The 26,660-nt window shown below is 49.6% G+C and overlaps 12 protein-coding genes across 12 annotated transcripts; 7 read left to right on the top strand and 5 right to left on the bottom strand.

The window, feature by feature from the left end:
* Positions 1-1,536: 1,536 nt before the first annotated feature.
* On the top strand, positions 1,537-5,949 carry ssdA (mRNA-binding translational repressor SSD1; the record flags this gene model as incomplete). Its single annotated transcript, XM_040851239.1, has 5 exons — positions 1,537-1,633; positions 1,710-4,342; positions 4,417-4,776; positions 4,851-5,851; positions 5,910-5,949. 5 exons carry the CDS (start codon positions 1,537-1,539, stop codon positions 5,947-5,949), a joined length of 4,131 nt encoding a protein of 1,376 aa, XP_040707335.1.
* An 851-nt stretch (positions 5,950-6,800) lies between these two features.
* ASPSYDRAFT_142567 (putative ubiquitin conjugating enzyme E2) lies at positions 6,801-8,240 on the bottom strand (the record flags this gene model as incomplete). The annotated part of the gene is made up of 2 exons (XM_040841254.1): positions 6,801-7,859; positions 7,932-8,240. Coding segments are annotated over 2 exons (1,368 nt in total), but the record flags the coding sequence as incomplete, so codon positions are not given.
* A 708-nt stretch (positions 8,241-8,948) lies between these two features.
* Positions 8,949-9,797, bottom strand: ASPSYDRAFT_240696 (putative GPI anchored protein). Its single transcript, XM_040844130.1, has 2 exons — positions 9,585-9,797; positions 8,949-9,523 (listed from the first exon to the last, which is right to left on the bottom strand). Exons 1-2 carry the CDS (start codon positions 9,651-9,653, stop codon positions 9,155-9,157), a joined length of 438 nt encoding a protein of 145 aa, XP_040707333.1. The 5' UTR covers positions 9,654-9,797; the 3' UTR covers positions 8,949-9,154.
* ASPSYDRAFT_241097 (uncharacterized protein) lies at positions 9,271-10,677 on the top strand. Its single transcript, XM_040844131.1, has 2 exons — positions 9,271-9,665; positions 9,734-10,677. Exons 1-2 carry the CDS (start codon positions 9,631-9,633, stop codon positions 10,461-10,463), a joined length of 765 nt encoding a protein of 254 aa, XP_040707332.1. The 5' UTR covers positions 9,271-9,630; the 3' UTR covers positions 10,464-10,677.
* A 30-nt stretch (positions 10,678-10,707) lies between these two features.
* Positions 10,708-11,575, top strand: ASPSYDRAFT_38096 (uncharacterized protein). The gene has a single exon (XM_040845644.1). The coding sequence runs from the start codon at positions 11,030-11,032 to the stop codon at positions 11,369-11,371; it is 342 nt and encodes a 113-aa protein (XP_040707331.1). The 5' UTR covers positions 10,708-11,029; the 3' UTR covers positions 11,372-11,575.
* Positions 11,576-11,873: 298 nt separating this feature from the next.
* Positions 11,874-12,504, bottom strand: ASPSYDRAFT_38093 (membrane magnesium transporter family protein). The gene is made up of 2 exons (XM_040845643.1): positions 12,411-12,504; positions 11,874-12,301 (listed from the first exon to the last, which is right to left on the bottom strand). The coding sequence occupies exons 1-2, from the start codon at positions 12,464-12,466 to the stop codon at positions 12,040-12,042; spliced, it is 318 nt and encodes a 105-aa protein (XP_040707330.1). The 5' UTR covers positions 12,467-12,504; the 3' UTR covers positions 11,874-12,039.
* A 574-nt stretch (positions 12,505-13,078) lies between these two features.
* ASPSYDRAFT_38092 (translation elongation factor 1 subunit beta) lies at positions 13,079-14,331 on the bottom strand. Its single transcript, XM_040845642.1, has 5 exons — positions 14,238-14,331; positions 14,138-14,177; positions 13,477-13,856; positions 13,216-13,424; positions 13,079-13,160 (listed from the first exon to the last, which is right to left on the bottom strand). The coding sequence occupies exons 1-5, from the start codon at positions 14,275-14,277 to the stop codon at positions 13,140-13,142; spliced, it is 690 nt and encodes a 229-aa protein (XP_040707329.1). The 5' UTR covers positions 14,278-14,331; the 3' UTR covers positions 13,079-13,139.
* A 146-nt stretch (positions 14,332-14,477) lies between these two features.
* hsp78 (chaperone ATPase HSP78) lies at positions 14,478-17,284 on the top strand. The gene has a single exon (XM_040845641.1). It carries the CDS (start codon positions 14,667-14,669, stop codon positions 17,061-17,063), a length of 2,397 nt encoding a protein of 798 aa, XP_040707328.1. The 5' UTR covers positions 14,478-14,666; the 3' UTR covers positions 17,064-17,284.
* Positions 17,285-17,677: 393 nt separating this feature from the next.
* On the top strand, positions 17,678-21,187 carry ASPSYDRAFT_190986 (MutS family protein MSH5; the record flags this gene model as incomplete). Its single annotated transcript, XM_040843641.1, has 17 exons — positions 17,678-17,790; positions 17,842-17,931; positions 17,991-18,363; positions 18,415-18,814; positions 18,865-18,960; positions 18,992-19,051; positions 19,106-19,460; positions 19,525-19,621; positions 19,675-19,764; positions 19,819-20,008; positions 20,057-20,091; positions 20,150-20,231; positions 20,290-20,401; positions 20,450-20,651; positions 20,705-20,743; positions 20,834-20,972; positions 21,044-21,187. Exons 1-17 carry the CDS (start codon positions 17,685-17,687, stop codon positions 21,185-21,187), a joined length of 2,610 nt encoding a protein of 869 aa, XP_040707327.1. The 5' UTR covers positions 17,678-17,684.
* A 237-nt stretch (positions 21,188-21,424) lies between these two features.
* ASPSYDRAFT_83578 (something about silencing 10 family protein) lies at positions 21,425-23,405 on the bottom strand (the record flags this gene model as incomplete). The annotated part of the gene is made up of 2 exons (XM_040851238.1): positions 21,425-23,160; positions 23,222-23,405. 2 exons carry the CDS (start codon positions 23,403-23,405, stop codon positions 21,425-21,427), a joined length of 1,920 nt encoding a protein of 639 aa, XP_040707326.1.
* A 390-nt stretch (positions 23,406-23,795) lies between these two features.
* ksrA (3-dehydrosphinganine reductase) lies at positions 23,796-25,016 on the top strand (the record flags this gene model as incomplete). The annotated part of the gene is made up of 3 exons (XM_040848645.1): positions 23,796-23,939; positions 24,005-24,136; positions 24,186-25,016. The coding sequence occupies 3 exons, from the start codon at positions 23,796-23,798 to the stop codon at positions 25,014-25,016; spliced, it is 1,107 nt and encodes a 368-aa protein (XP_040707325.1).
* Positions 25,017-25,578: 562 nt separating this feature from the next.
* Positions 25,579-26,589, top strand: ASPSYDRAFT_25589 (sterol desaturase family protein; the record flags this gene model as incomplete). The annotated part of the gene is made up of 2 exons (XM_040844180.1): positions 25,579-26,043; positions 26,110-26,589. The coding sequence occupies 2 exons, from the start codon at positions 25,579-25,581 to the stop codon at positions 26,587-26,589; spliced, it is 945 nt and encodes a 314-aa protein (XP_040707324.1).
* Between the last annotated feature and the right edge of the window lie 71 nt (positions 26,590-26,660).

Below are 26,660 nucleotides of genomic sequence, written 5' to 3'. Positions count from 1 at the left end.
CGCGTAGATGAAGAGAGTGTCTGTGGTGGTTAATAACTAATGATGGCGATATATCAATGTGTGTGTTCTGCGTGTGATGTTCTCTTATATAGTCATGTCATTATTAGGTAGACTACCATTGCTATGAGACCGTCTTTAGCCACTAATTCGCTCCTCCTGAAGAGCTACGAGGGCGACTAAATCGTTTCTTTCTTCCCACCATCTCCATCTTTCCACATCCTTTTCTTCTTCTCTCTTCTCATCCCACTTCTCCCTTGTACATCTCTCTCTTTCTCTCTTCCTCTCTCACTCTCTCCTTTTGATCTACCCCTCCTTCTTTGCTCCATCCCCCGCTCCTCCAGTATTGGGCCACTCCTTCAAGTTCCCACCAACTGAGTCGTGCTATTCTTATCAATTCGTCATTCTCTTTCTGCGTGGCCAGATCGTCTACTACTTCTGCCTCACTGAAAGACAACAGACAATTAATATTATTAAGACTCGTTTCTAAGAAAAGAGGCCAACTCAACAGCTCCTCCTTCTCAGTCTGAGTTCGCCCCCCTTTTCTCGTCCTCTCTCTGGCTCCAACCATTAGTGGGACTCGGATTCCTTACCATTCCGACGTCACAAAATAAATTTGGTCTTCAAAGGACAAAAAGGGGAACGGAAACTCAATCCGAGACAAAAATAAAAAAGATCTGCTATCGTCTTTTGGGTGACGTTTCGAGGAAGATTGTTGCGGTGGAGGTCGCTTGGATGGCACTTGGGGGCAACCGATAGCTCCCAACCCGCTTACTTCTACGCCGTCGAGAGTTCCCCTCTCTTCTCAATCAAGCTTCATCCTCCCCTTCGGTCCTTGCCGTCCTTTTCTTTTTTTTTTTTGCGGAGGTCTTTCCTCTCAGTTCCGAACGGGTTGTTTTTGCTTTCTGTGTGAATACGTCTTCTGTCTTTTATCGACTGCTTTCTGTTCTTCCACGACCGTCATTGCCGCCCACTTTCCCTCTCCAGTGCGAAGTCAACTCCGTGCAAAAGGGGAAAAGTATCCTGTCGTCGACCACCTGAAAAGGGGACACCAAGCCGTCATACAACAAACTTATTTTCAATCGAAGCGACCGTTCTGAAGGTATGTGCTTCTAGAGATCAACATGCTTTACCCGGGCATGTCACTGTTCTCCTTCCCTCCTCCCGCGTTCCTCTACTCCTTCCTCTTCTGTCTTTCTTCCACCTTTGGTCTCCCACCCGCGGGGCAATCGTAACCTACGCTTTCGCTAGTCATGTCGCCCCCGATTTGTTTCTCCTCCCATCGAGACGTCGGATGTTTACTTCTCATCACACTCCTCGTACCTATCCTACAGTCACTAATCTGCCGCTCTCCTTATCTAGCATACTTCAGAACCGCCTTTCGTTGTCGCAACACGACCCGGTCGGCCTCGCCTGTCGAGCAAAACCCAACGATTGCTATCTCAGGACTTCTAACACTCTCTCATCGTTAGGGTGGGCCATTTCGTCCGGCATTCTACACTCTAACAGTGATAATCCACTCTCTTTCACCTTGCAAAGATGGATCAACAGAACCAATCCGGGGTCCCCGGACCAGCTGGACGAAAGCTTCATATAGCCCATAGACGGAGCCCGTCTGAGCTGACTCCTCTCATGAGTATGTTTCCTTTACAGCTTTTGCTCCGATCGCTATTTCCCGCAGAATTGCAGATTGCTAACAATCGGCGCAACAGTGGAACAATTGGCGATTCAGCAACAAATCGAGATGCTTCAGCAACAGCAACAGCAAATCGCAGCCACACATCAACAGTATGTCAATATGGGACTATTGCAACCACAACAACTTGGCCAAGTTTCCGGTTTCAATCCCTCTCTACAAGGTGGCGGTGCGCCCATGGGCGGCGTCTCCCCACAACAACTCGGTGCTTTTCAGTTTCCTCAAGCTCCCCAGCAGCAGCAACAGCAACAGCTAGGGATCCCCGGAAACCCTTCGAATCAGCATTCGCACCGCCGTAACCAATCGGCTCTCCCGGGCTTCGGTATGGGCCCTCCTCCAGCTCCGTCTTCTGGGGCCTCGGGATACTCCGACTTCAATCAACAGCAGCAAGGTGGCCAGCAGAAGAATGAGGGTGGAGGCCATGGTCGTGGCCGTGGTGGCCCTCCCGGCGGTGGTGGTCACCAGCGTCGTCATTCGCTTGCTCTACCTGAAGCTAAGAAGGCCGCAGAGCTTGCCCAACAGAAGCGCGCGGCTTCTGGGTTCCAATTTCCTGCCCCCTCCGGCGACTCCTCTGAAGGTGCACCCGCTTCCGAGGACAAAACAACCCCCAACACGACACAGCCACCTCAGGGGTTGGGCCTTCACCGTGCCGGCAATATTCGAGCCAGTGCTCATGGTCGCAGTCAGTCCATGGCTGTTGGTGGAAACCGCGGTTCTATGTCTGGCCGTGGCCCTGGCGGTTTTCAATTTCCGTCAAATGATGGATCTGCTGGTTCTGAGAACCAACGCCGTGGAAGCCAACCTTCCCACGGTCGAACACCGTCGAGGAATTTTGACAGCAACTGGCGCCAACCTAATAACCAAACGCAGGGCCAGGACCAGTCAAAGGGTCTCGGGCAGCAAAACACCGGGTTTCAGCCAGGCCACCGTGCACGCGCGTCTATGAACCAGTCGATCGGCTCTATCGGTCAATTTCAGTATCCTGGCCAGCCCCAGCTAATTCAACTGCCACAGGGACAGGTTGTTATGGCTCCACCCCAAATGTTCGGTGGTGGCCAGCAATTGAACCCCCTACAACTTGCTCAGCTCCAAGCCCTGCAGCAGAACGGGCAGCTTAACGGCCAGGGTCTTGGTGGTCTCCAGGCTAGCCAACACGCACCTCAGCCTCTGTCTGCTCAACAAACGCAGCAACAGCAGCAGCAGCAGCGAAAGACTCTATTCACACCTTACCTCCCCCAGGCTAATCTTCCTGCTCTCTTGAGCAACGGTCAACTCGTCTCTGGTATTCTCAGGGTGAATAAAAAGAACCGTTCTGATGCCTATGTCACCACTCCGGACTTGGATGCCGACATCTTCATTTGTGGTAGTAAGGATCGAAACCGTGCCCTGGAGGGTGACTTTGTCGCTGTCGAACTTCTCGACGTCGATGAGGTCTGGTCTCAGAAAAGAGAAAAGGAGGAGAAGAAGAAGCGCAAGGATATCACCGATGCCAGATCTGGTAGCACTGCTGGAACGGACAAACTGTCTCGCTCTGACTCAAATGGAGACCGCCAAGAGGTCGGGCCTGATGGTAGCATTCGCCGCCGTGGCAGTCTTCGACAGCGCCCTACCCAGAAGAAGAATGATGATGTTGAAGTGGAGGGTCAAAGTCTCCTCTTAGTTGAAGAGGATGAAATTAGCGATGAGCAGAAGCCCCTATACGCTGGTCACGTCGTCGCCGTTATCGAACGCATCGCTGGCCAAATGTTTTCAGGCACCCTCGGTTTACTCCGTCCTAGCAGCCAGGCAACGAAGGAGAAGCAGGAAGCCGAGAGGCTTGCCAGAGATGGCGCTCATGGTCGCAACCAAGACCGCCAGCAAGACAAGCCCAAGATCGTTTGGTTCAAGCCTACTGACAAGCGTGTTCCCCTAATAGCCATTCCGACAGAACAAGCTCCGCGCGATTTCGTGGAGAAACATCAGGACTATGCTAATCGCATTTTCGTCGCCTGCATCAAGAGATGGCCTATCACATCCCTTCATCCATTTGGTACCCTTGTCGAGCAACTTGGAGAAATGGGCGATCTGAAAGTGGAGACCGAGGCGCTTCTCCGCGACAATAACTTTGGCTCCGATGAGTTCACCGATGCTGTGCTGAAGAGCATTGGCTACGAAAACTGGTCGGTTTCTAGTGAAAGCGATCTATCGTCCCGCAGGGATTTCCGTCAAGAAACCACTTTCACCGTTGAACCGAGCGGAACCAAGGAACTGGATAACGCCTACCATTTCAAGGTGCTCCCTGATGGGAAGGTGGAAATCGGTATCCATGTCACCGATATCGCTCACTTTGTGAAAGCCAATTCCTTAGTTGACCGTGAGGCCAAAAAACGAGGCACTGCTGTCTATCTTGTTGATCGATTGGTGAAACTGCTGCCTCCCCGGATTGCGACTGAACTATGCGCTTTGCTCCCGGGCGAGGAGCGCTTCACAGTCAGTGTCGTTTTCAAGGCCAACCCAGAGACGGGTGCTATTGACGATGATGTCTGGATTGGCAAGAGTATCATCAAGAGCACTGGCAGGCTGAGTTACGATGAGGTAGAATCCGTGATTCAGGGAACATCTAATGACGCCTTGTCGGGAGTCCCAGTTGATATTATTCGGGGCTTGCAGGTAAGAGCTCTTAAACCCATAGTTCAACGGCCCTGTTCGTCATATGCTAATGCATCTTAATTTGTTCTAAATAGCGCACTGGCTCAAAATTCCGCGAAGTTAGACTGGGCAATCGGGTCTCTCAGATCCCTCCTCTTCGCCTTCTTCATTCTTTGGATGATGAAAATGTGCCAGTTGAGGACAACGTCTTTGATTCTTCTGCTGTGCGAGAGCTTGTGGAGGAGCTAAACACTAAAGCAGACTTCCTAGTTGCGCGCAAGTTGATCACAGCTTTGCCCGACAAAGCTTTCCTCCGTCGTCAGCAGTCTCCAAATGCCCGTCGTCTCCAGTCATTTGTCGATCGCATGAACAGACTTGGCTTCGGCTTGGACGAGGCCAGCAGTGGAAGCTTGCAAAGTAGTCTGTGCCAGGTTCAAGACGATGATTTGCGCAAGGTTAGCCATCCTCTGAGCCCCTAAAGGGGTGAAATTAAATCAACAATGACCCGGTCGTGTCTAACGCATTACAGGGAATGGAAACAATCTTGGTGAAAGCCATGCAGCGTGCAAAGTACTATGTTGCCGGTACTGTGCAGGAAGAGTTGCGTCCTCACTACACTCTCAACTTCCCCGTATATACTCACTTTACAAACCCTCTGCGCCGCTATGCCGACGTTGTTGTCCATCGCCAACTCGAAGCAGTCTTGTCTGACGGTGCTATTGAGTTCTCGGATGATATAGAATCCCTCAACAAGACCGCGGATATCTGCAACAACAAGAAAGACTCGGCGCACAATGCCCAAGAGCAAAGCGTTCATATCGAGGCCTGCCGCAATATGGACAAAATCCGCCAAGAAATTGGTGGTGACCTTATCAGCGAGGGTATTGTTCTTTGCGTCTACGAGTCCGCGTTTGATGTTCTCATTCCAGAGTATGGTTTTGAGAAGCGTGTCCACTGCGACCAGCTGCCGTTGAAGAAGGCGGAGTATCGCAAGGAAACGCGGGTCTTGGAACTCTATTGGGAGAAGGGCGTGCCCTCCTCGGCCTACATCCCTGAGGATGAACGTCCTAAGCCCGCCAATTCCCGTGCTGCGCAGGCTGCTGCTGCTGCCAGAGAAGCGGAAGCCGCTCGCGAGCGGGCGAGGGAGAGAGAGGAAGCCTTGAGGAAGCAAACCGAAACGGGAACTATGTCCGCTGATGATGTGGATGCTTTGTTCGACGATGATGATGACGTCTCTGAGGTCACAGAGATGGCAGCCGGTGTGTCGTTGAATTCTGCGGATCGCTCAACCCAGAGTATGCCGCCATCGCCCACCCGCAATGGCCACTTGCCGCAAGCTCCTCATCGCACGCTTTCGGACCCCAAGATCGCCACCAGCACTGCTGATGCTCCCGAAGCTAAATTGACCAACAAGGAGAAATACCTCAGTCTATTTAAGCTCAGAGAAGAGGGAGGGGATTACATTCAAGATGTTACCGAAATGACTCGCGTGCCCATCATTCTGAAGACCGATCTAAGCAAGAGCCCTCCGTAAGTGATCCTAATTTCATCTTGTTTGCTCGAACATAACTAACACTTTATTTTACAGTTGCCTCACTATCCGCTCGGTCAACCCCTACGCGCTGTAGAGGTTTGAATATACCCGCCTCGTTCTCATCATCAACGCGTTTCTAGTACAGATTTTTCCCTACTCAACTTACATTTGGGGTTTGGCCGGCAATGGATTTGGTTGTGAAAGCCGCCCTTTCTATTACTGGCTCTGACTTGAGCTAGCCCCTCTGCACTGCGTATAACTGTGTTAAGTCGGTCTAGCGTACTGTTTGTTTCTTCATTTATAATATTTGGTGCCTACCAGGTCGATTTGGTGGGCCGGTTGTCTTGAGTTCTCAACATCAGCCTCAGGGATGTATTCGGGGGGCAGCCCCGAGCAATACTTGAAGTATATTGGTGCCTACAGAAAGGCTTGGTCGAAACTTGAAATTTTCAAGTCAGACAAGAAGAGCAGCCGCTTTAGTAATATTTCCAGATGGAAGACAGTCTGTATATGGGACATTAGGGGAAAATTGTGCCCGTTTAGCTAGATATGCATAAGTTATCTATCTTTACTAAATCATTGCACCTGCTCTTGTTAGGTTTCATTCATCGGAGGCCCAAAATGGGACAAGAACACAATTACGTATAAAATATTAAAAAGGCAGTTCAGGCAGCGATGTAGAATAGCCGATGAAGACTCGGGTGATCTGCGCCAACGAATAATATACAATGATCAATTCAAGGCCACCCTGACCGAATGTTCCCAAAAATAAATGCTTCTCGCAGGGAATACCTAAAGCCAACCCATTCAGTTCAAGACGCCATCAAATAACGCCAGCATGCTTCGGGTTCGTTAAAGAGATTTCACTATTGTACCTAACCTGGGCGCCTCAACTCAACGACGGTCAAAGAGCCGTAACTTGTTGTTTTACCAAATGAGTATCATTCACAGCCTGCGAATTCCAATACGGGGTTTCGCCTTTTTCAGCCCCGAACCCGAAACCTTGCGTGTTCCAGAAACGGGCTTTTGCAGCAAGCCCGATGACGAGCCTGAAGAATATGGGTGGGGTGTGTTGGTGGACGAGGTAAGGATTGCGAGAGGGTGAGCACGTTCGGAGTACTGTTGCTGTTGCGCTTTCAACGCGACTGGATCGAGGTCCTGGTCCTTGAGAGAACCCAGTGGAAAAGAGGAACTCGGGTTCTCCTTGCCGTCTCTGCTACTGCTACTCGGACCACGTGAGTCCGAGCCTGAAGAGTCGTCGTCTTCGTAGATTTTGAGGTCCAGACCTATACCGTTATCTTCTCGGAGAGGCCAGGAGACGTTATCGTTGAGACCTCTGTTGAGAAGGGAGAGTCTCGGGGATTTTCGTTGCGGAGAGGAGTCCCGTTCTTGGATGTCACGGGTTGGTGTTGTGTTTGCGGCGATGTTGCGCTCTGAAGCTGTCATGCCGTCTGTTGTGTCCATATCTTCGGGCTCCATGAAGGAGGGTTCTACGTCCATGGAAGTTGTAAGAACGGAGAGTGGGCGTTTGCCGTGGGTGTTTTTCCTGGGGCTTAATGGCGGGGCCAGTTTGACAGGTGACGGCGATAGTGATGGATCGTTTTCTTTCGATGCACAGGTCGGATTTTCATTCTCATCGTCTGAGGGTGGTTGCTCTAGTGGTTCATGGTGTGGACGGGTATTCTCCGCATCTTGAGACTGAGCCCTGTTGGCTTCTTTCCGCGCTGGTTTCTTTTTCATCGTCACGGTTTGCACTGTTGTCCCCTTGAGCAAGCGCAGAGACCGCGATGTCTCTTCCTGTTCGGGGACAGTTGTGCCATTTTCCTCTCCCCGCATTTTTGCCTCCATTACTTCGCTCCGCATATCGTCCGGGGTTGGGGCGTGTATCGACGTCATCAACTTGGCTTGACGAGCAAAAGCATCATAGTTTTCTTGAAGCAGCGCACCAGCCGTCGAGTTCAGCGCTGAGTCCGGGTTCGGGTATATAAGGAGACACGAAATTGTCTGGAGTGCGCGCAACATCAGCCATTAATCCAGCAGGCATAAATAAGGCAAATTTTCTCGCAGAAAACTTACAATCAAAACATCCTTCAACGTTAACGTCGACTTCCAATCCCTCTTCAGTGTATCCACGCATACCGCACCCGTCGACTCCTCCACATTGGGATGCCATATCCGCGTCCGGAACGTGGCTTTTGGCGGACTCTTGGGGTAGTCTTCCGGGAGCTTCAAGTGTAACCGCCACAGGCCTTGGGAGTATGGTGTACCCTGTGGACCAGCCAGCAAGGTCGTAAGCTGTGTGATGTCGTCTGAGGAAGAAGAATGCGCATCGTCGGGTGGGAAAAGGTAGTTCGGGGGAAGTTCTTCATGCAGTGCTGCGTGGTCTGCTGCGAGACGTCGCAGCTTTGAAACCTAACCGAAGAACAAAGGATTAGTCTATTGTAAAGGGTAAGAGGCACATTGAGCAAATTCGCACCATTTCGTTACGTCTCCAGTATGAAAATTTCCCAAAAAAGAATGTGCTTGTCGAATGTGAAGAGGTATAGTGAGAGAGGATATAGCCGTACAATGCGCCTCTACAAGGGTCGGAATGCGAAGGCGCAAGAGGCAAAAAAGATCTCAGTGATTTTGAATCGATCCAATGATACTGCCAGTGCAACAAGATTTCGAGGTGCAAAAAAAACGACGGGTGTCGATCGGAGGTTCGGGTTTCAATGCTGTACGGGCGTTGCTCAGACCAACCGGTTGTTGTTTTGATGGTGTTGGACACAGCAACGCTAGTCTCGCACGAGCTGGACGTGTCTGTTCACGTGACTTGCGCGTCGCGCGTTTTAGGAAGTCTAATTGATTCCCCTTGGAGCGAGCCACAGTGCCTGTGGCTCTGCTGATAGATCATCTGTAGTGGATGATTTCTCTGGAAATCTGACACATTATTACTCCGTAGTCCATACGCCTACTTAGATCTGTCTCCACTTCATGGTTTACATTTTAGAAGCAGTCTTTAATTGAAAGACCATGTTTGGTTGACATGTCAACGTCGTTCGTTGGTAATATTAAATATCTATTATGCGCCGGAGTCATGGTTTGTTTCGGGCAAAACATGAACAATTCGAAAAGAAAGACTTCCAAAGCATTAGTCACTCCATAGAGCGATGTCGCAACATATCCGTATTCCTCATTACATAAATCTAGTTCCCCTTGGTATCACGCAGTTGACTCCAAAGAGCGCAACGAATTATTAACATATTTTGAGGCGCAATCTTGAAGTCCAGGGTACATCGGTGCTGGCTGTCGCTTGCTTAGATGAATGCAGCGAGAGCAGCGCCAGCGAGACCGGCACCGAGGAGTGGGCCAGAAGTGGGCAGAGCGAAGGCACCGTTGTCAGAGTTGGTCTCTTCACTGTCAGAACCGGAGCCCGATGATGAAGCAGTCTCGGTCTCGGTCGCAGTCGCAGTCGATGTGGAGTCCTTGCCTGAGGTTGACGAACTCTTGGAAGGAGATGGGCTAGCGCTGCTAGAGATTCCAGAAGACCCGCCGGGGACAGAGGTAGATTGAGTGCCGGTAGGGATAACGGGCTGAGAGCCGGTAGAAATGGGACCATCGCTGGATGTGATGACAGTATCAGTGGGGGTAGCGCTGGTTTCAACAGAGCTGTCGGTAGCAGTGGTCTCCTATAGGAGAGCGTTAGATGGCATTCCACGCGATGCATTTTTCAAAGTGCAGGCTTACCACAGGGCTGCTAGACTCCTGAGCAACGGCGAGCGCCGCAAGCGCCATGAGAACGAAAGAGGTACGCATTTTGGTTTGGGGATGGAGAGAAATAGCTGAGTGCTTGACAGACGGTTTTGGGTGGATATAGATGGAAGGAATCAACCAACAGGTGTTTCTGGCGATAATAAGGCAGTGTGGGAAAAGAAGAATCGAGACCCTCGGGACTGGGGATGGGGAGCAAATTTATATTCGATTCTTGCAGGAACGACCATTACGCAAGGAGTGAGTCTGACAAGTGCAGACACCAGGGCGATTCACCAAAATAGCAAACAGGCGCATGTAAAACAAGCACCCGCGCCGTCTTCAAGCAAGCGATCAGCCCTGCCTACACCTCCTAGTGGCAATCTCCACACCCTCTGGAGGGATGAATCTCGGACCCGCTTCTGGTATGATCGAGCCATTTCCTTTGCGACGATTTGCGCTCGCCCGGAGAATGAGTCTGGACTCGTCGATCTGAGTGGTGGACGCAGAATCAGAGCCCTGGCAGGCTGGCTGTGCAGTCACCGAAACAGGTGGAAATTCGAACACCTGCAAGACCTGGAGCGGCATATTCACAGCATTATTATTCGTATCCTTCGGCGCAGCGGCAAGCCAACATCGAGGGGAAGAAGACGATCTTGCCCTTTCAAGTCAAATCCTGTGAACACCCCTCAGCAGAGCCGAAAGGTGATCGTAACTGTTTCGTTTGCGATGGGCTGGCCGAGGGGGTTTGCGTATGCTTCCTTCTATTTTTGGGAGGCCTCGCGTCCATCCTATTCCTGGCTGGTCTGCCTGGCCTTGCTCACTTGGCACTTGCAAGCATTAGTACTTCACCTCCTGGTGGAAAGTTCCAAGTGAAGATTCCCTCCTTTTTCTGTTATTATTCTTTGCTTTTTTTCACAAAGCAATCCACTATTTCGGACACCAGCCTCTTGGCGTCTCAGTTGCATGGGGCAGCACTCGCGGTTCTTTCTGCTGTTGTGCCGCATGCAACGGAGAGTTCAAGTCACACCTCCAAGGCACCAAGAACAACCCAACTTACCTAACAAAGCAACTAACTAAATATCGTCAACGAAACCGATCCTCCGCCATTGGTCGGGTTGAAACCGAGCCTCAATGAATCAACTTCTTTTGCCCCCGTCTTGCGTAAGTCCTTCCGATCTACAAGGCTTGACTCGAAGTCATATGGGAACGGACGCCCCGAGAAACGAGGTCCTGTCCGGCTGTCCTTCTCTCCCCAACTCCTCCTGAGGCGATCAATATGAACTACTAATGGGCACGCCAGCAGGAAAGAACGTCCGCAGAAATTATTATGCCGTGCCCATCGTCCCTGAATTCTAGAAAGTCGGCTTGTTATGTTTCAGCTTGACGTAGACCCTCTCTTATCCCGAGACATCTTCCAAGTCTAGACCCAAAGGGCCGGAATGATGGCTCCCCTCGCTGGAAGGCACAGGCTCCAGCAAGCAAAGGGGCAGCCGCCAGCAAGGCCAAAACCTTCAATGCAGCACGGTGCCTTTTATTTTGTTTTGTTCCTCCTGCGCTCGTGTCACCCCCTGAATATTGAGAGGATCCCTCATGCAAGGGATTTTTGTCCATATTATTGGCGACCTGACAAGCAGCCAATTTCGCCTCGTATTACATTCTTGCCTGAGGACTGCCGGTGGGGTGGTGTGCTCGGCCGGCACTGCCGGACGCAGAGACAGGTGATAGTCGATGCAAATACGGCTTCCTTCGTGCGTGATCATCACCCAATCAAGTCGGCTTAGACCGTCGATGAATGTTGAAAATTCTTCGTTATGCACTCCGTACCAGACCTCGTTTTGAAGCTCTCAGGTCCGTGGCATTGGCTCGGTTAGCTGGAATACCTCCGCTTTCATCAGCAGCTGACACTCAACAGCCAGTTCCACGTCAAATTAGGACGTGGAGAATCCACTATTTTACATGGGGAAAAGGTGCTTCGAGACCGGGCCGAGATTCTGTCAGAGGGCGGCTCTTGTCGAGGTCTCCGGCCATTTTTCCCAAAGATCGGGGGTGCCGAGCATTGTAGGTACTCTGCCTTCCAGGAGTCAAGGGAGAACCGATGTCTCCTTGCCATCCCTGATATCTGAGATGCTGCGACGGCTCAAGTGTGCATATCACCATGCATTAGGCTTACAGTCTTTCCATCCTGGGAGACGAAGTGCAAAAGCAGCATGAAAAGCGGGTTTCAAGGATAAATTTTCTCCTCAAAGTTCTATACACTCAACGCCCCAGTATATACGAGGTGCAACCATAAACAGCACCAGGCTAGGTCAAGTTCTCAACCCTTCACAGAGTATCAACACCACCGCGCATCCAATCCGCAAACTCCTTTCTCTTAGCCTATACGCCTTCAGTCAGCCACACATACTTCCCAAAATAGCGCACACGGGTGTCATGTTCGGTCATGTTCGATTCAAGGGTACACTGTGTTACTCACCCTTACATCCCAAAAACTATACCTCTCCTCGAGTCTCAGATACGGATTCCGCGCATCGCCCTGGCTCTGCACCTCCCTCGCCCACTCACTCCAGCTCACTGGCTTCAGTTTCTCAGCGCCGAGAACCAGCCCCGTCGAAACAATAACGAGCGAAACAAGAGCCTCGATGACGATGTCTTGCGGGAGAGCTGTCGACGACGACGTGTAGAGAACTGTGTGCTCGTGTGCGGAATATCCACTATATTTTCACGTAACCATTGTAAGCATTCCTTCATAATTAAGCAGGGCCGATTTATGATTTCCGGAAACACGATATGCCAGGTGGGTAGGTAGGAAGGTTCGCGTACGCATGAGCAAGCAGGACAAGCCCGAAAATTGTAATCAAGCGAGCGACGAAGCCCATTGCGAAGTTCGTAGCAGTCAGGGCGGCTATTGAACTGGATAACTGGCTGTTGCGTTCGAGGTTCCGTCAATTCTGTCAAGGTCGTTTGGATTCCTCCCGACTCCAGAGTTCCGCACGACGGGATGGAAGCTTGGGATCCAGGAATCCTAGTGCTTTAATCCGCTTCGGGCTGTCACGTGATATGTCTACAGGATCGTTGGTTCTGGGGTCAATAATAGACTGTGTCGTGTTTTCAGAAATAATCAAGCAATAACTGGTCAATTACTTTTTTTCATGGACATCTACGGTCAAGTTCATATATTGGGTTAATTTTATAAGTATCCTATCTAGAAGGAGCACCTTGCTCAGCAGATCCAGGCTTGTCGAGACTCCCCACCTTGGCACCTAGAAATATATATCGCAGTGACTTATTCGACGTTCCTTTGGGCCAGACGAGTAAAAGGTTGGGCACAATTTCATGCCGGGATACGCACAATCCCACAAATTACAAGTATATTGGAATAGAAAACGAGCGAGCAAATATTGGGTATAATTTTGTTTATTTTTATTTCATAAGACAATCGGGTTTGTCCCGATTACATTCTAGGCATTCAAGTTCATGACACTATATTTTCCTTGAAACCATGAAAGTCATCATCACTCAATTCATCTTCATTAAAAATGGTCGTTCCGATTACAGCTTCTGCATAGCAGCCTGGTGGAGTAAGTCAGTACCGACGGCGCCCGACGGGAACACATTTAAAACTTACAACATCGGTGGACTGGACGTGGTCCTCATCTTCCTCGATCTCGGCCTGGAGCTCATCAATGGAGATCTTCTCGTCCTCGACGACCAGGTTGATCTGAAGCTTCTTGATACCGAATCCAACGGCGACGAACTTGGAGGCACCCCAGACGAGGCCATCCTTCTCGATACCACGAACGTTGGCCTCCAACTCCTCAAGGTTGGTCTCATCATCTGCATCCAAGTCAGCAAAAAGAGCCTAAAACAATAACACTCAATCACTTACCCCAAGGCTTGACCTCCATGGTGACAATGGACTTAGCAGCGGGCTTGGGACCCTTGGATTCCTTCTTCTTCTTGTATTCCTCAAGACGCTCGGCGTGCTTCTTAGCAACCTCGGGGTCTTCCTCCTCCTCATCACTGCCGAAGAGGTCCATGTCGTCATCATCATCGGCAGCGGGCTTGTCCTTGGGGTTGGTGGGGAGCTCAGAGGCCTCAGGACCGTAGGCAGTGAACTCCTTGGAAGCATCACCAGGAAGGTTACCGAACTCAGACTCGTAAGAAGCGATGTGCTTGTACCAACGGGCAACGTTGGGGTACTTCTCAGCGTCAGGGGCGCCGGAGAAGGCCTTGAAAGTCACAACATCGGCCTGAGAAGGGGAGGTGCTTTATACAAGTCAGTCATAATGCAACATTATGGTTGATGCGGACTGCGCGCATGGCAGCAAATGCAAAAAAAAAAATAAAATAAAAATGAGGACGTCTTCCTAGTGTTCAGAAACGCGAAAAATCGCAATTGTTGTGTAATCTTGCAGCGGGGTCTTAAGCCGCCTCATAAACACGGACCAATCTGTTTTCATCATACAAACAAGGAAGCTGGCATATGGAAATATGCAGCGAAGACAGAAAGGGAGAATTGCAGGAGGTTTAGGGGTGGTTTATCTTACCCAACAACGTAGCTCCGGGATTGGAAGAAGGTGTTGGCAACTGAGGGGTAGTAGAATTAGTGACTGAAAAAGGGACAAAAGAACGCAGTTGAGGACATACTGCTAAGGCCAGCCTCAGAAACAAAGTCGGTGAAACCCATTGTGAAATATGATGTGGTTATGAGAAAGGAAAAAGTGTAGTGTTGGGGAAGGAGGAGAGAAAAGGAGAGAAAAGAATAGGAGGGGAAAAGGTGTTCTGAAGTAATTTTTCGCGGACGGGCCCAGTGGTAAAATTTTGGCGGCACGGGCACCCAGCAGCACGTGATCTGAGGGTGACGGAGCTTGGCTGCCCAGCAGGTTCCCTGGATTCGAGCTTCCGCCACTCATCTTCGAGGGATTGGGGCCGTGGTGGAGCGTTCGAGAAGCCTCGCGATGATTTCAAGGACCGGGTATTAAAGGCTCCTGTCGGCTCGGGCGCGATGCTTGATTGAAAGAAGGATTCCTTGTTCTTGGACTTCTGCCATTCCAGCACATTTCATCTCAAGCTATAATGGCGTCAAGGTTGCAGCTGAGCCGCAGTCGACTGCTGCGACCATCGACCTTCACGCCTTCGAACCAACTTGCGCGGCCTTTCCCATCATCCTTACGCCTCCTCCCTCGTACACGGTTACCGTCGTCCCTACCAAATAATGCGACCGGCCTCTCCAGATTTCCCGTTCGAAACTATGCTAGCGGACGACCGCATCCACCAGGTGGCACACACCGGATGAACCTAGGCGGCGAACCCGAGAAAGCAGCTTTAGAGCAGTACGGTGTTGACCTCACTGCTAAGGCGAAGGCGGGAAGATTGGACCCGGTTATTGGAAGAGATGCAGAAATTCACCGGACAATCCAGGTTCTATCGCGGCGTACAAAGAACAATCCTGTTCTGATCGGAGCTGCCGGGACTGGTAAAACTGCCGTTTTGGAAGGATTGGCTCAGAGAATCGTGCAAGGAGATGTCCCGGAAAGCATTAAGGGCAAACGCGTGGTGGCTTTGGACCTTGGATCGCTCATTGCTGGTGCTAAGTTCAGGGGTGATTTCGAGGAGCGATTGAAATCTGTTCTCAAAGAAGTTGAGGATGCTCAAGGCGGTGTCATTCTCTTCATCGACGAACTTCACACTCTGCTTGGGTTAGGGAAGGCGGAAGGTAGTATCGATGCTAGTAACCTACTGAAACCAGCCTTGTCACGGGGCGAGCTCCAATGTTGCGGCGCAACCACGTTGAACGAATACCGAATGATCGAAAAAGACGTTGCTCTGGCACGACGATTTCAGCCCATACAAGTTGGCGAGCCTTCAGTTGCTGCTACCATCTCGATATTACGCGGTATCAAGGAGAAATATGAAGTACACCATGGTGTACGTATCACCGACGGAGCACTGGTTGCGGCTGCAACATACAGCAATCGCTATATCACCGACCGATTCCTGCCCGATAAGGCCATCGACCTAGTGGATGAAGCGGCATCTGCTCTGCGGCTACAACAGGAATCGAAGCCCGATGTGATCCGAGAATTTGACCGGGATATCACCACTATCCAAATCGAACTCGAATCTCTTCGCAAAGAAACCGATATCAGCAGCCGCGAGAGACGCGAAAAGCTCCAAGAGGACCTGAAAGCTAAACAAGACGAGGCTGGAAAATTAACCGAGGTCTGGGAGAAGGAAAAAGCCGAAATTGACAATCTCAAGCGCACGAAAGAAGAACTAGAGCGCGCACGATTCGAATTACAGCAGGCACAGAGAGAAGGCGACTTTGCCAAGGCAGGAGAACTGCGATACTCTAGGATCCCGGCGCTCGAGGAGAAACTACCGAAAGAAGGTGAAGAACAAGCCGACTCACAGGCAAATCTTATCCATGACTCTGTTACAGCCGATGATATTGGTGCAGTTGTTTCTCGGACAACCGGCATCCCAGTCAGCAAGCTGATGGCCGGAGAAGTTGAAAAGTTGATACACATGGAAGATACCCTCAGGAAATCTGTGCGTGGACAAGATGAAGCGCTCTCTGCTGTCGCAAATGCAGTCCGCATGCAGAGAGCAGGACTCAGTGGAGAAAATCGGCCGCTTGCTTCTTTCATGTTCCTTGGCCCTACCGGTGTTGGTAAGACTGAGCTTTGCAAGAAGATGGCCGAATTCCTCTTCTCTACCGAGACTGCCGTTGTACGATTCGATATGAGCGAGTTTCAAGAGAAGCATACAATCAGCCGCTTAATTGGTTCCCCTGCTGGGTATGTCGGTTACGATGATGCTGGCCAACTCACTGAGGCTGTGAGGCGGAAGCCCTATGCTGTTCTCTTGTTCGATGAGTTCGAAAAAGCTCACCGCGACATCTCTGCCCTCCTTCTCCAAGTTCTGGATGAGGGCTTTCTTACGGATGCACAGGGTCATAAAGTCGATTTCCGCAACACCCTCATCGTCCTTACGTCTAACCTTGGAGCTGATATTCTCATTGGCGCTGATCCCATCCATTCTTTCAAACTCGCAGAAGATGGAGATATTTCACCAGAGGTCAAGAAGGCTGTCATGGATGTTGTCCAGGAGGCATATCCGCCCGAGTTTCTCAACCGTATCGATGAGTTTATCACCTTCAAGAGGCTTTCACGGGAAGCTTTGAGGGATATCGTCGACATCAGAATTAAGGAGCTGCAGTCGAGACTGGATGATCGACGTATGACTCTTCAAGTCGATAACGAGATCAAAGACTGGCTTTGCGAAAGAGGCTACGATCCCAAGTTCGGCGCTCGGCCACTTAACCGCCTGATATCGAAAGAAATTGGCAACCGTCTGGCAGACAAGATTATCCGTGGCGAGGTCACCTCTGGACAGGCGATCCGTGTCACTTTCAATGCCAATAAGGATGGGCTTGAAGTTGCAGCTGTTGGAGAAAGCGAACATGCATAATTGAACTTCATGATCCCTTTGTGAATTTTCTTGGACCTGGCTTTTTGTGCATGATATTGAGTTGACGGTGCTTTTGGTGCNTTTGTGATTTTGCGTTGGTCATATTGCATACCTGTGTGCTGTTTGTATTATAACTTCTCCTCTACTGTATAGTATATATGGTGATTCTGCGTCTCACCGATTTATGTAATGATTGAAATGAAATAAAATAATTCTTAAGATTATACCTTCCGCATGTGAACTTGTAGTTAGTCAGTCATCATCCCCAAATTCCACACTCAACCTTCTTATCAACCATCAGAGGAATTATGAACTCTCCATTCTATGTGTGATGTTCCCCGAGCATTTAGTTTACGGCAATCACCAGAGGAAATGGATTCAACTAAGAGAAGACGAACTGCATATCGCTCTCAGGTATCAGAAAGTGGTTTGCCCGACGTTTCGTCTTCACTACACCATGGCGATGGCGATGGCATCCCGTCTACATTTGTTCCATCGGCTAGCCCCTTGCGAGCCCCAATACAAAGACAAGCTCGAGCTAGCAGCATAATAAGAAGGGACACTGTATCTATCGGGCAGCTCGCAGAAGATGACCTTGATCAGATTGTAGCGGCCATTGACATGAAGGACGGGGGAACAGTTGGCTGCTCATACTATTCTGCCCAGGAAAAAAGGTTGTACTTGCTGGGTGATATACAACATGCTAACTCCGAGACTATCGAGACGTGTAAGTCGTATATCGTCTCGCCCTCACCTCTGCTGGCTGACTTGTTTCCAGTGATTATCCAAGTAAAGCCGACTGTTCTCTTGATGTCGACGCGAATTGACCACTCCAGCAGCAACGGACAACCTCCGGAACATGAAAATGGTAGTTAGGGATACAATATATACTACCCCAAAAGAGTAATGAGGCTAATTATATGCTAGGTGCTCGTCCCTACCTCCCCTACCAGGTCGATGTGCGGCCATCTCAGGAGTTCAACCCTTCAAATGCGAGAAATAAATTAGTAGCGTTGGAGATATCGTCAAGACATGAAGAGCGCTTCAAGTTTCTCGTACCCCACAATGGCCTTGTCGATACAGATCAAATGGACTCGGAAAATATGGACTTCACCTTGGCGGAAGGCAGACACTTACACATGGCTAGTTTTCTCGATCTGGAAAACAAAGTAACACTTGGTTGTGCTGGCACTATTCTCACCTACCTGCAACGACGGAGGTCTTCCTGCCTGGTATCAGACACAGACTCGGAACTTTACCAAGTGACATCTTTCGAAATGTCCACCTTAAGTGGGACAATGTGAGTTTGAATTGCAGAGTTCTAACCAAGGCTATACTCATAATCTGTTAGGTTCGTTAACGCAAGGACATTAACATCACTTCAGATTGTCGAGTCCGAGTCTCACCCCAGCATAGTCAACCAACGGCCAGGGAAGAGGTCGTCTTCCTCGAAAGAAGGCCTCTCAGTTTACGGTTTATTTCGATACTTTGCATGTACTCCGCAGGGGAAACAGAGGCTACGACAGATCTTTCTTCGACCTTCCGTTGAACTTGGTGTTATTCGCGGGCGCCAATCGTTTATCAGTGTGTATCTTCAAGGGGACAACTATAACTCAATGGAAAAAATGGTTAAGGGCTTGAGGCATCTCAAGAACCTTCGGCCAGTAATGGTCAACCTCCGAAAGGGGATAAGTACTGGCAGTGGAAAAGTGTCTGGCTTCAGGACAACGGTTTGGGCTACACTGTTAGCAGTAAGTCACAGAGATGAAGGCCTGCATCGGGATTTGGCCTGACATGTTAGTTTGCGTTTTACGGAATTGACGTGCATGACGCTCTCCGAGAAACAGCTGGTGGACACGATCTAATTCTATGCAACAAGGCGAGCAATGACTCAATAGTCTGCAACGCTTTGTGCTTATGATTCATAGGCTCTTCGCGCTCTTGAAGGGGCTCAGCTATATACGGTGGGGAGGATGATCCAAGAAATAGTAAGTGATCTGCCAACGTCAATCTAATATGGTCCAAAACTTAGAATTTTTAAGGTCGATATCGATAGCTCTGATGAGCAGGGAAGAACTGTCGTAAAGCCAGGGCTGGATAGAGAGCTTGACAGAATGAAAGACAGCTACGACGGACTAAACAGTTTGTTGAAACAAGTTGCAATAGAGGTCGCGACAACTATTCCAGCAAGCTTCGATATCGACGTAAACGTCATCTATTTTCCGCAATTAGGCTTCAATATAGCCATACCTCTTACGAATGCGGGCGAGGCGGCATACAATGGCGCCGGCGAAGAGTGGGAGCTTATTTTCATTACGGAGAACCGTGCATACTTCAAAGATTTTAGAATGAGGGAGATGGACGAAAAGCTGGGTGACATATATGGTCTTATTTGTGGTATATATCTCCTCCGTTCCATGCTTTTTTCGGGTATATGTACTGACCCCCCACGGCATGTTAGAGAAGGAAATCGAGATAGTCTACGATTTGGCGCAGCGAGTTCTTCAGTTTGAACGGGTCCTTATAGAAGCATCCGATGCTTGTGGGGAAATTGACAGGTAGGGTCGTTAACTGCTTGCTTTACAGGAATGAGCTGAGAATATGATTGCAGTCTTCTTGCGATGGCTCAAGCAGCGACCTGCTACAACCTTGTCCGCCCGAAAATTTCAGAAGATAATATAATTAAAATCAAAGGTGGCCGGTAAGATAGATTCATAGGAATCCGTAATCTGGACTCGGACTAAATTCCTCGAAGTCACATACTGCAGGAGATGACTGTCTCGTCTTACGTACCAAACGATACATTCTTGGTAGGAGGCAGACTGGAAGAGCAATCGGCAGACCACTCCCAGGGTGCCCCGGAAGCTTTGTGGACCGGCGCAAACCCTAACATGCTATTATTGACGGGGCCGAATTACTCAGGAAAAAGTGTCTATATGAAACAAGTGAGAAGACCAACCCGCTGCATCGAGACCTTTACTGACCAAAATGAGGTTGCTTTGATCGTATATATGGCACAAACTGGAAGGTACGAGAATTATATTCATAATTATATCATATATAAACATCCCACCAACGTCTTAAAGCTATGTTCCCGCTGAGAGCGCTGAAATCGGCACGGTCGACAAAATTCTAATGAAGTCGAATTCCCAAGATAGTGTCTCACAGGTAAGGGCACTGTTCTTATTGGTAAAACTGTCAGTCCAAAAATCTTACATTTCACCAGATTCAAAGCAACTTCATGAATGACCTGCAGCAAATATCTTTCGATTTGAAACATATCACAGGCCGTAGCCTGTTGTTAATTGACGAATTTGGGAAAGGAACCAGCGAGCACGGTGCGTCCCGGAAGTCCCTTACCAATATCTATATTTGACCTGGTATAGATGGCATCGGCTTGGCTTGTGGAATTCTCGAACACCTTTTGAGTCTGGAAGATGCTCCAAAAGTAATTGCTGCAACGCATTTCCACGAGATACTCGAGAACGAGTTCCTTCGGGTCAAGCCCCGGCTACAGCTAGGCCATATGGAGGTCCGAGTCTGCGAAGAATCCCAAGGGGCGGATGACCAGATCACATATCTGTACAAGTTCGTCTGATATCATTCAGAAGAGACTTTTAATATATTAACCCGATCCGCAGCTTCCGCTTGGGTCGTAGCACGAAGAGTTTTGGTACGATGTACGTCCTTGCCCTGCCATCTCTTGTCTTGCTCTCGCATCCATTATATGGGCTGGACGTTCCTGCGTCTGGTAAACTGATTACAAATAGTTGCGCTGCCCTAAACGGGATAAACAAAGTCATTGTTGACCGCGCAAATGAGCTCGCGTCTCTCTCTGCTCGTGGGGAGAACTTAATTGCGGCGTGTGCGGTGCTTTCTTTGGAGGAGATGCAAGCATTGCAGGATGCGGTATGAGGCTCTTCTCCTTTCTGTCACAATAAATCGATATCAAGGGTTAACCAGGACATTTGGTGTTGAAGAACGAACTAGCAAGAAAACTCTTAGCCATGGATTTGTCCGATGACTGTGAAGGTAAAAACGTTAGAAGGATATTAGAGGGGATGTTTAATGACATGGTGGGACTGCCGGAATATATATTTGTGGACTCCGGTTCTGATGCTTGATGGAAGCTGCCAGCCTGTTTATTTATTTATTTTACTGATCTTTATTATAAAAATCGTACGACTTCGAGCATGATATGTGGCATCGAACGGGCCACATCTGACTGAAGAACAGCAGAAGGTTGTATCATGAAGTTCTATATACACACTAACCCGGTCTTTAATCACACTAATCGAACGCCTCATAGTATGTGTCCAAGTGACGGCCTGAAAATAGGAAATGGAAGAATATGCGAGCGGCTAGAGCTTGACACTCTTGACCAGATTTTTCTTGATACCGGTGAGTTCACCAGCGTAGCCACCGCGGCCCTCGCCACCCTTGTAGACTTGACGAACGCTACGCAGCTTCTTCGTTTTGTCCTCAAAGCGCATTCTCTTCTTGACACGTGGGTTGCGGTTGAGCTTATTACGTTTAGGTGCAAGACCCTTATTCTTCTCAATTTGGTAGGTGATGGCTCGTTTCCCGTCAGCACCCACCTCTTCTTGGACCTCGACATGACCTCCTTCACGGGCGGCTGCTGCTTGTGCTTCGGCGAAAGCCTTCTTATCCGCCTTTCGCTTGTTGGTGCGAGCTGCAACCATGTCGTAGTAGTCATCATCATCTGATCCGGAATCGCCGCCCGTCCTAAGCTCACTGGCGACCCGACGATCCTCGTCGTCACTATCGCCGCCTAGTTCTTCAGCGCCCTGTGCCTTCTGCTTACCACGCTTCTCGGCTTCTGCGTTCAAGCGGGCCTGCCGATCCTTCAAGCGCTCACGGTAAGGGATATCCGCATCACCACCGGCATCGCGGCCAGCAGCAGTGCGCTTATTAGATTTCTGTGCAATTTGAGAGGTGTAAAATCGAAGAGAGCGCTTTTGCTTGGCCTTTTCTTCAGCCTCTTTGGCGGTGAGGGCATCCTCGTCACCAAAGTCAGAGTCATCCGCAGCCTTCGACGGCGCCTTCGCCTTCTTGCTAACTCGTTTCCGACCGGGTTCTGTGACGAGGTTGGATAAGCCTGCAAGATTGGCTTCTGTTTCTTCGAGTTTCTTTGCCCTTCGGGATTCTGCTTCCGCCCTTGCTGCTTCCGCGGCACGTTGTGCCTTTGAAAGCTTCTTCTTCTCCTTCTTGGACGCCTTGTTTTCCTTACTCTTGACATCGGGCACATCGACATCCATATCAATCTCGCTTTCCTCCTCAGCCGGGGCCTGGGATGTTTTCTCAACCGGGGTTATGTCCTTGACAGTTTCCCACAGTTTCCGGAACTTGACGAGCGAGTTCATGACTGGATGTGACCGTAATTGGGCTGGTGATAAGGCTGTAGGGTTGTCCGATTCGTGAGCGGAGCTTAGAAGCATAAAGTACATGCTGATCGCACCAAGATAGGCAGATAAAGCGCGGTACTTAATAACGGCAACGGGAGCATGGTCCGTGTCGTCATCTGTAACTGTAGGACCAACGGCTTTTGCGGCGTTTGCGAGGGTATTGTACGTGGGTTGGAGCTCCATGAAATCTTTCGCCAAGGGTTCAAATTCGGGGTATCGCGACTTCAATATCTTCAGTTTTTCCTCACTAGTCATGTCGTCCGTGATTTCCAACTGCGGCAAGACCTCAGTCACCGCGCCAGTGTCATCTTTCGAGCTGTCTTTGCCAGACTCAGCCCACTCAGCTTCATCGAAACCAAAGTCCTCTTCGTTAATTTCCTGTAGATGCTTCTGTTGTAGCCTCTTCGCCTCTTCCTCCTCTTCGAGAGCATCGGCTTCCGTTTCGATCTGATCAGCATTATAGAAATCTTTCTTGGACGAGCCCCAAGCGGCAAGGCCCTCTTCCTCATCTTCAGATTCTGCGCCTCCGCTTTGTTTCTTCTTTGATTTTGACCCAAATAGATCTTCGTCATCTTCGTCATCATACTCGACCTCGTCCATGTCGTCGTCCTCGTCGTCGCCCGGGGACTCATAGCCCAAGATTTCCTCGTCAGATAATTGCAGTGCGTCCTCTAAAATCTCCCAAATTAGCGATGTCACCCATGGCAGAAGATAAAGCTGCGTCCAACACACCTTCCTCTGCTAGCCTGCGCCGTCTCTTTGCTTCTGGCGCTTCATCGAGCAAAATCTGGTCTCGACCGGCCTGGAACTCATCTTCGGAATCGTCGAATCTCTCCTCAATGTCGAATTTATGGGGTTCATCCTTGCTGGCCTTATTGGCAGCTGGCCGCCCTCCAGCCTTTCTTTTCTTTCCCATATTTGATTGAATTGAAATGCGATGATTTTGTTCGAGCGCCGATTTGAGGCCGAAAAATTGATAACTCCGCAATAAAATTTTGGGCCGGACTCTCACCGCCCGCAGCACTCTAATCTTCAAAAGGAAAGGATCACATGCTTTGATACAATTTTATAATTTGTTACAGGTAAATAACACTTTGAGCCCCATAAAAGTCCAACATTATTGTATTTGACGTATTTATCGGTCACACAACCTTCCGCTGGCTGGCTCCTCCATCTTCAAAACGGCATGATTCAGGATTCAGGAACGGAAGCTGCAACTGAGCTAAAGTATCAGCAAGAGCCAGTCAGCTGCTAACCTCCCAAATATTCCTCTTATTTCCTCTTCTCCCCTTCCCTCTTCATCCCCATGTATCCATCCTCACTCCCTATCTCTTACGACTTGTCTCCCGCGTCATTGGGGATTTCGGCTGTTCTCGGTGTGCTCGTTCTCTATACATTCGTCAAGATGCTTGGCTTCAGTACCCCAAACCAATTTGTCGTGGAGGGTCGGGTGAGTAACTGACTTGACGCTGTTATCTTAGCTTCCAAGCCTTGCTAACGAACTTGGCTTCGTAGACGGCGGTGATCACTGGTGGTTCGGAGGGCATGGGCAGGGCCGTGGCCTGCCAACTCGCAGAAAAAGGAGCCAATGTTGTCATAGTTTCTCGCACGGTCCAGAAGCTTGAAGAGGCCTTGGAAGCTATCAAGGTAATATTACACCGTATCCGTTGCTCGGCGCATGTTATTGATGTTTTAGGGCTCCGCCGCCAATGCCAGCAAGCAACGGTTTCACTACATTAGTGCAGACCTCACGAAGCCTGAAGAATGCGAACGCATTATGGCTGAAGTCACTGAATTCAATGATGGCATGCCCCCTGATATCGTTTGGTGCTGCGCTGGATATTGTACTCCTGGGTACTTCATCGAGACACCCCTCCAAACGCTCAAAGACCAAATGGATACTGTTTACTGGACTGCGGCAAACACGGCACATGCAATTTTGAAGAGGTGGCTTGTTCCAGTAAACCCTAGCCACCAGAGACCTTTGCCTCGACGCCATCTTATCTTCACCTGTTCCACCCTCGCCTTTGTACCTATTGCTGGCTATGCGCCATACTCCCCCGCGAAGGCTGCCATGCGTTCTCTCTCAGATACGCTGAACCAGGAGATTGAAATCTACAACGGATCGCGTGCCTCGAAACAAAGATCTCGTGCTACTCCTGCTGACGTCAAGATTCACACTGTGTTTCCCATGGGCATTCTCAGTCCCGGATTCGACAATGAGCAGCAGATCAAACCTGCTCTTACGAAGCAGCTCGAGGCTGCTGACAAGCCCCAGACACCCAAGGAAGTCGCAACTATTGCCATTGAAGCCATTGAACGAGGCGAATACCTTATTACTACTATGTTCGTCGGAAATTTGATGAAGGGCTCTGCGCTCGGGTCTAGCCCAAGAAACTCGTGGCTCCGCGATACGTTCACTGGCTGGCTTAGCAACCTGGTATTTTTGCAGGTAGTCCCAGACCTCCGGAAGCAGGCTTTTACATGGGGACAAAAGAACGGTGTTCCGACCTCATCTTCGGGTTAGGGATTGGTTTAACGTCACTGGTTTCACTGAAAATGCCGTTTCATTGTCTGGTGTACGGTTTAGATACCCTCGAGCGCCTTCTTTGTTTATCTTTATTACTCGTACATTCTTCCTTTCTTATTCCTAAGAATAAGAACCGCAAATGAAAGTGACTATTGTTCGCCTGCGATTCTTTTTCCTTGGCAACTAAACTTTCTCCGGTGCAGACATGGGCTGGGTAGACCATTAGTCGAACGAGCCTCTATACTATAGAGTATTGACAGGGATCTGGTATGTCAACATTCGATTTGCCCAAGAGTCGCTTTAAGATCTGTAGCGTTGAGGTCACGGCCATGCCTGAGCATCAACATTCACACTCCGGTTTAACATTTTGCTGCTTGTGACTTCGATATCCGGGTTCTTTTGTTTGAAACAAACTGCCTCTTTGTTGGGTAACTTTGGACAGGTATTCTTTTGCTGTTCAGTCTGATGCAAAATAGATATAAAAGCTCCAAAGATATCGCAGGACACCCCTTTTAACATGTTTGCTGAAGGTATATAGAAGCCCTCGGTTTTTGCCAGCATGGATTTCCTTACTGTATTCTTCGTTCTCCCCACTATATCTTCCTATAGTACAAGGGTTAACGTGATATTTTTTTATATGACATGGACCACTCTTGTGCTTTCACATACCGCTCTACGGGTTGAATTGTTCGGCACGTTGCTTGCGCGCCTAACATTCTACCTTTTACCGTCCATTGTCTTTTTCATTCTCGATATTGCTGCTCCAGGCACCTCCGCTTCCTTCAAAGAGCGAGGCGAATCCGGTCTACCAACTGGTAGCAAGCGCACCAAGCCTTCATTGCAGGAGCTCAAGATTGCAGGATGGTCGCTTGCTAACTTGGCGCTGGGAATCGTCGTGCAAATGACGATTGAAGCGTTCCTTGTCAAAACCCCCAAGCTGCGACCTGCAGTACAGATGGCCATCAGCGTCCCAATGCCTTGGACTATCACAAAGCAGCTTTTACGGGGATTCCTCCTTCGAGAGGTATGTACATATCAACAATTCCATCCTACCTAACTGATAACGAGCTAACCCGGCATTTTTATATAGATCTTATCATACACCATCCACCGCTTCATCCTCCACTCCAAAATCCCCATCTTCTCCCTCGTCGCTCAATTCCACAGAACTTGGTACCATGCCCTCCGCGCCCCGTTTCCCCTAACAGCGCACTACGACCACCCATTTGTCTACCTGCTCTCAACCTTCATCCCGATGTACACCCCAGTTTTGTTCTTCCGTTACCACATGATCACCTTCCTCATTTACACGACCATCATCTCAATCGAAGAAACATTCGCGTTCTCTGGATACTATGTGCTGCCTAGGTTCCTGCTGAACTGGGTCGCGCGCCGAACGGAGCTCCATCTTGCCCATGGCGGCAAGACCCATTTTGGGCGCTGGGGCGTTGTTGATCTCGTTGTTGGGACTGGGTGGTATGGTAGCGGTAGTGTTGCTGGCTGGGGTGATGATTCAAGGGGCGCGGAGAGCTTGAACGGTAAAAGTGGTCTTGGGAGAGGGAGGAAGTAAGGGCTTTCCAAGTGTTGGGATTTGAGACATGGCTGGTTTACTTGGGTGGCGTTGAAGTCTGAATTTCCTTC

This window comes from Aspergillus sydowii, assembly GCF_001890705.1.
Source record: "Aspergillus sydowii CBS 593.65 unplaced genomic scaffold ASPSYscaffold_1, whole genome shotgun sequence".
Classification (NCBI taxonomy): domain Eukaryota; kingdom Fungi; phylum Ascomycota; class Eurotiomycetes; order Eurotiales; family Aspergillaceae; genus Aspergillus; species Aspergillus sydowii.
Note: the sequence above shows the minus strand (reverse complement) of the source record. Positions and strands in the feature narration are given on the sequence as shown.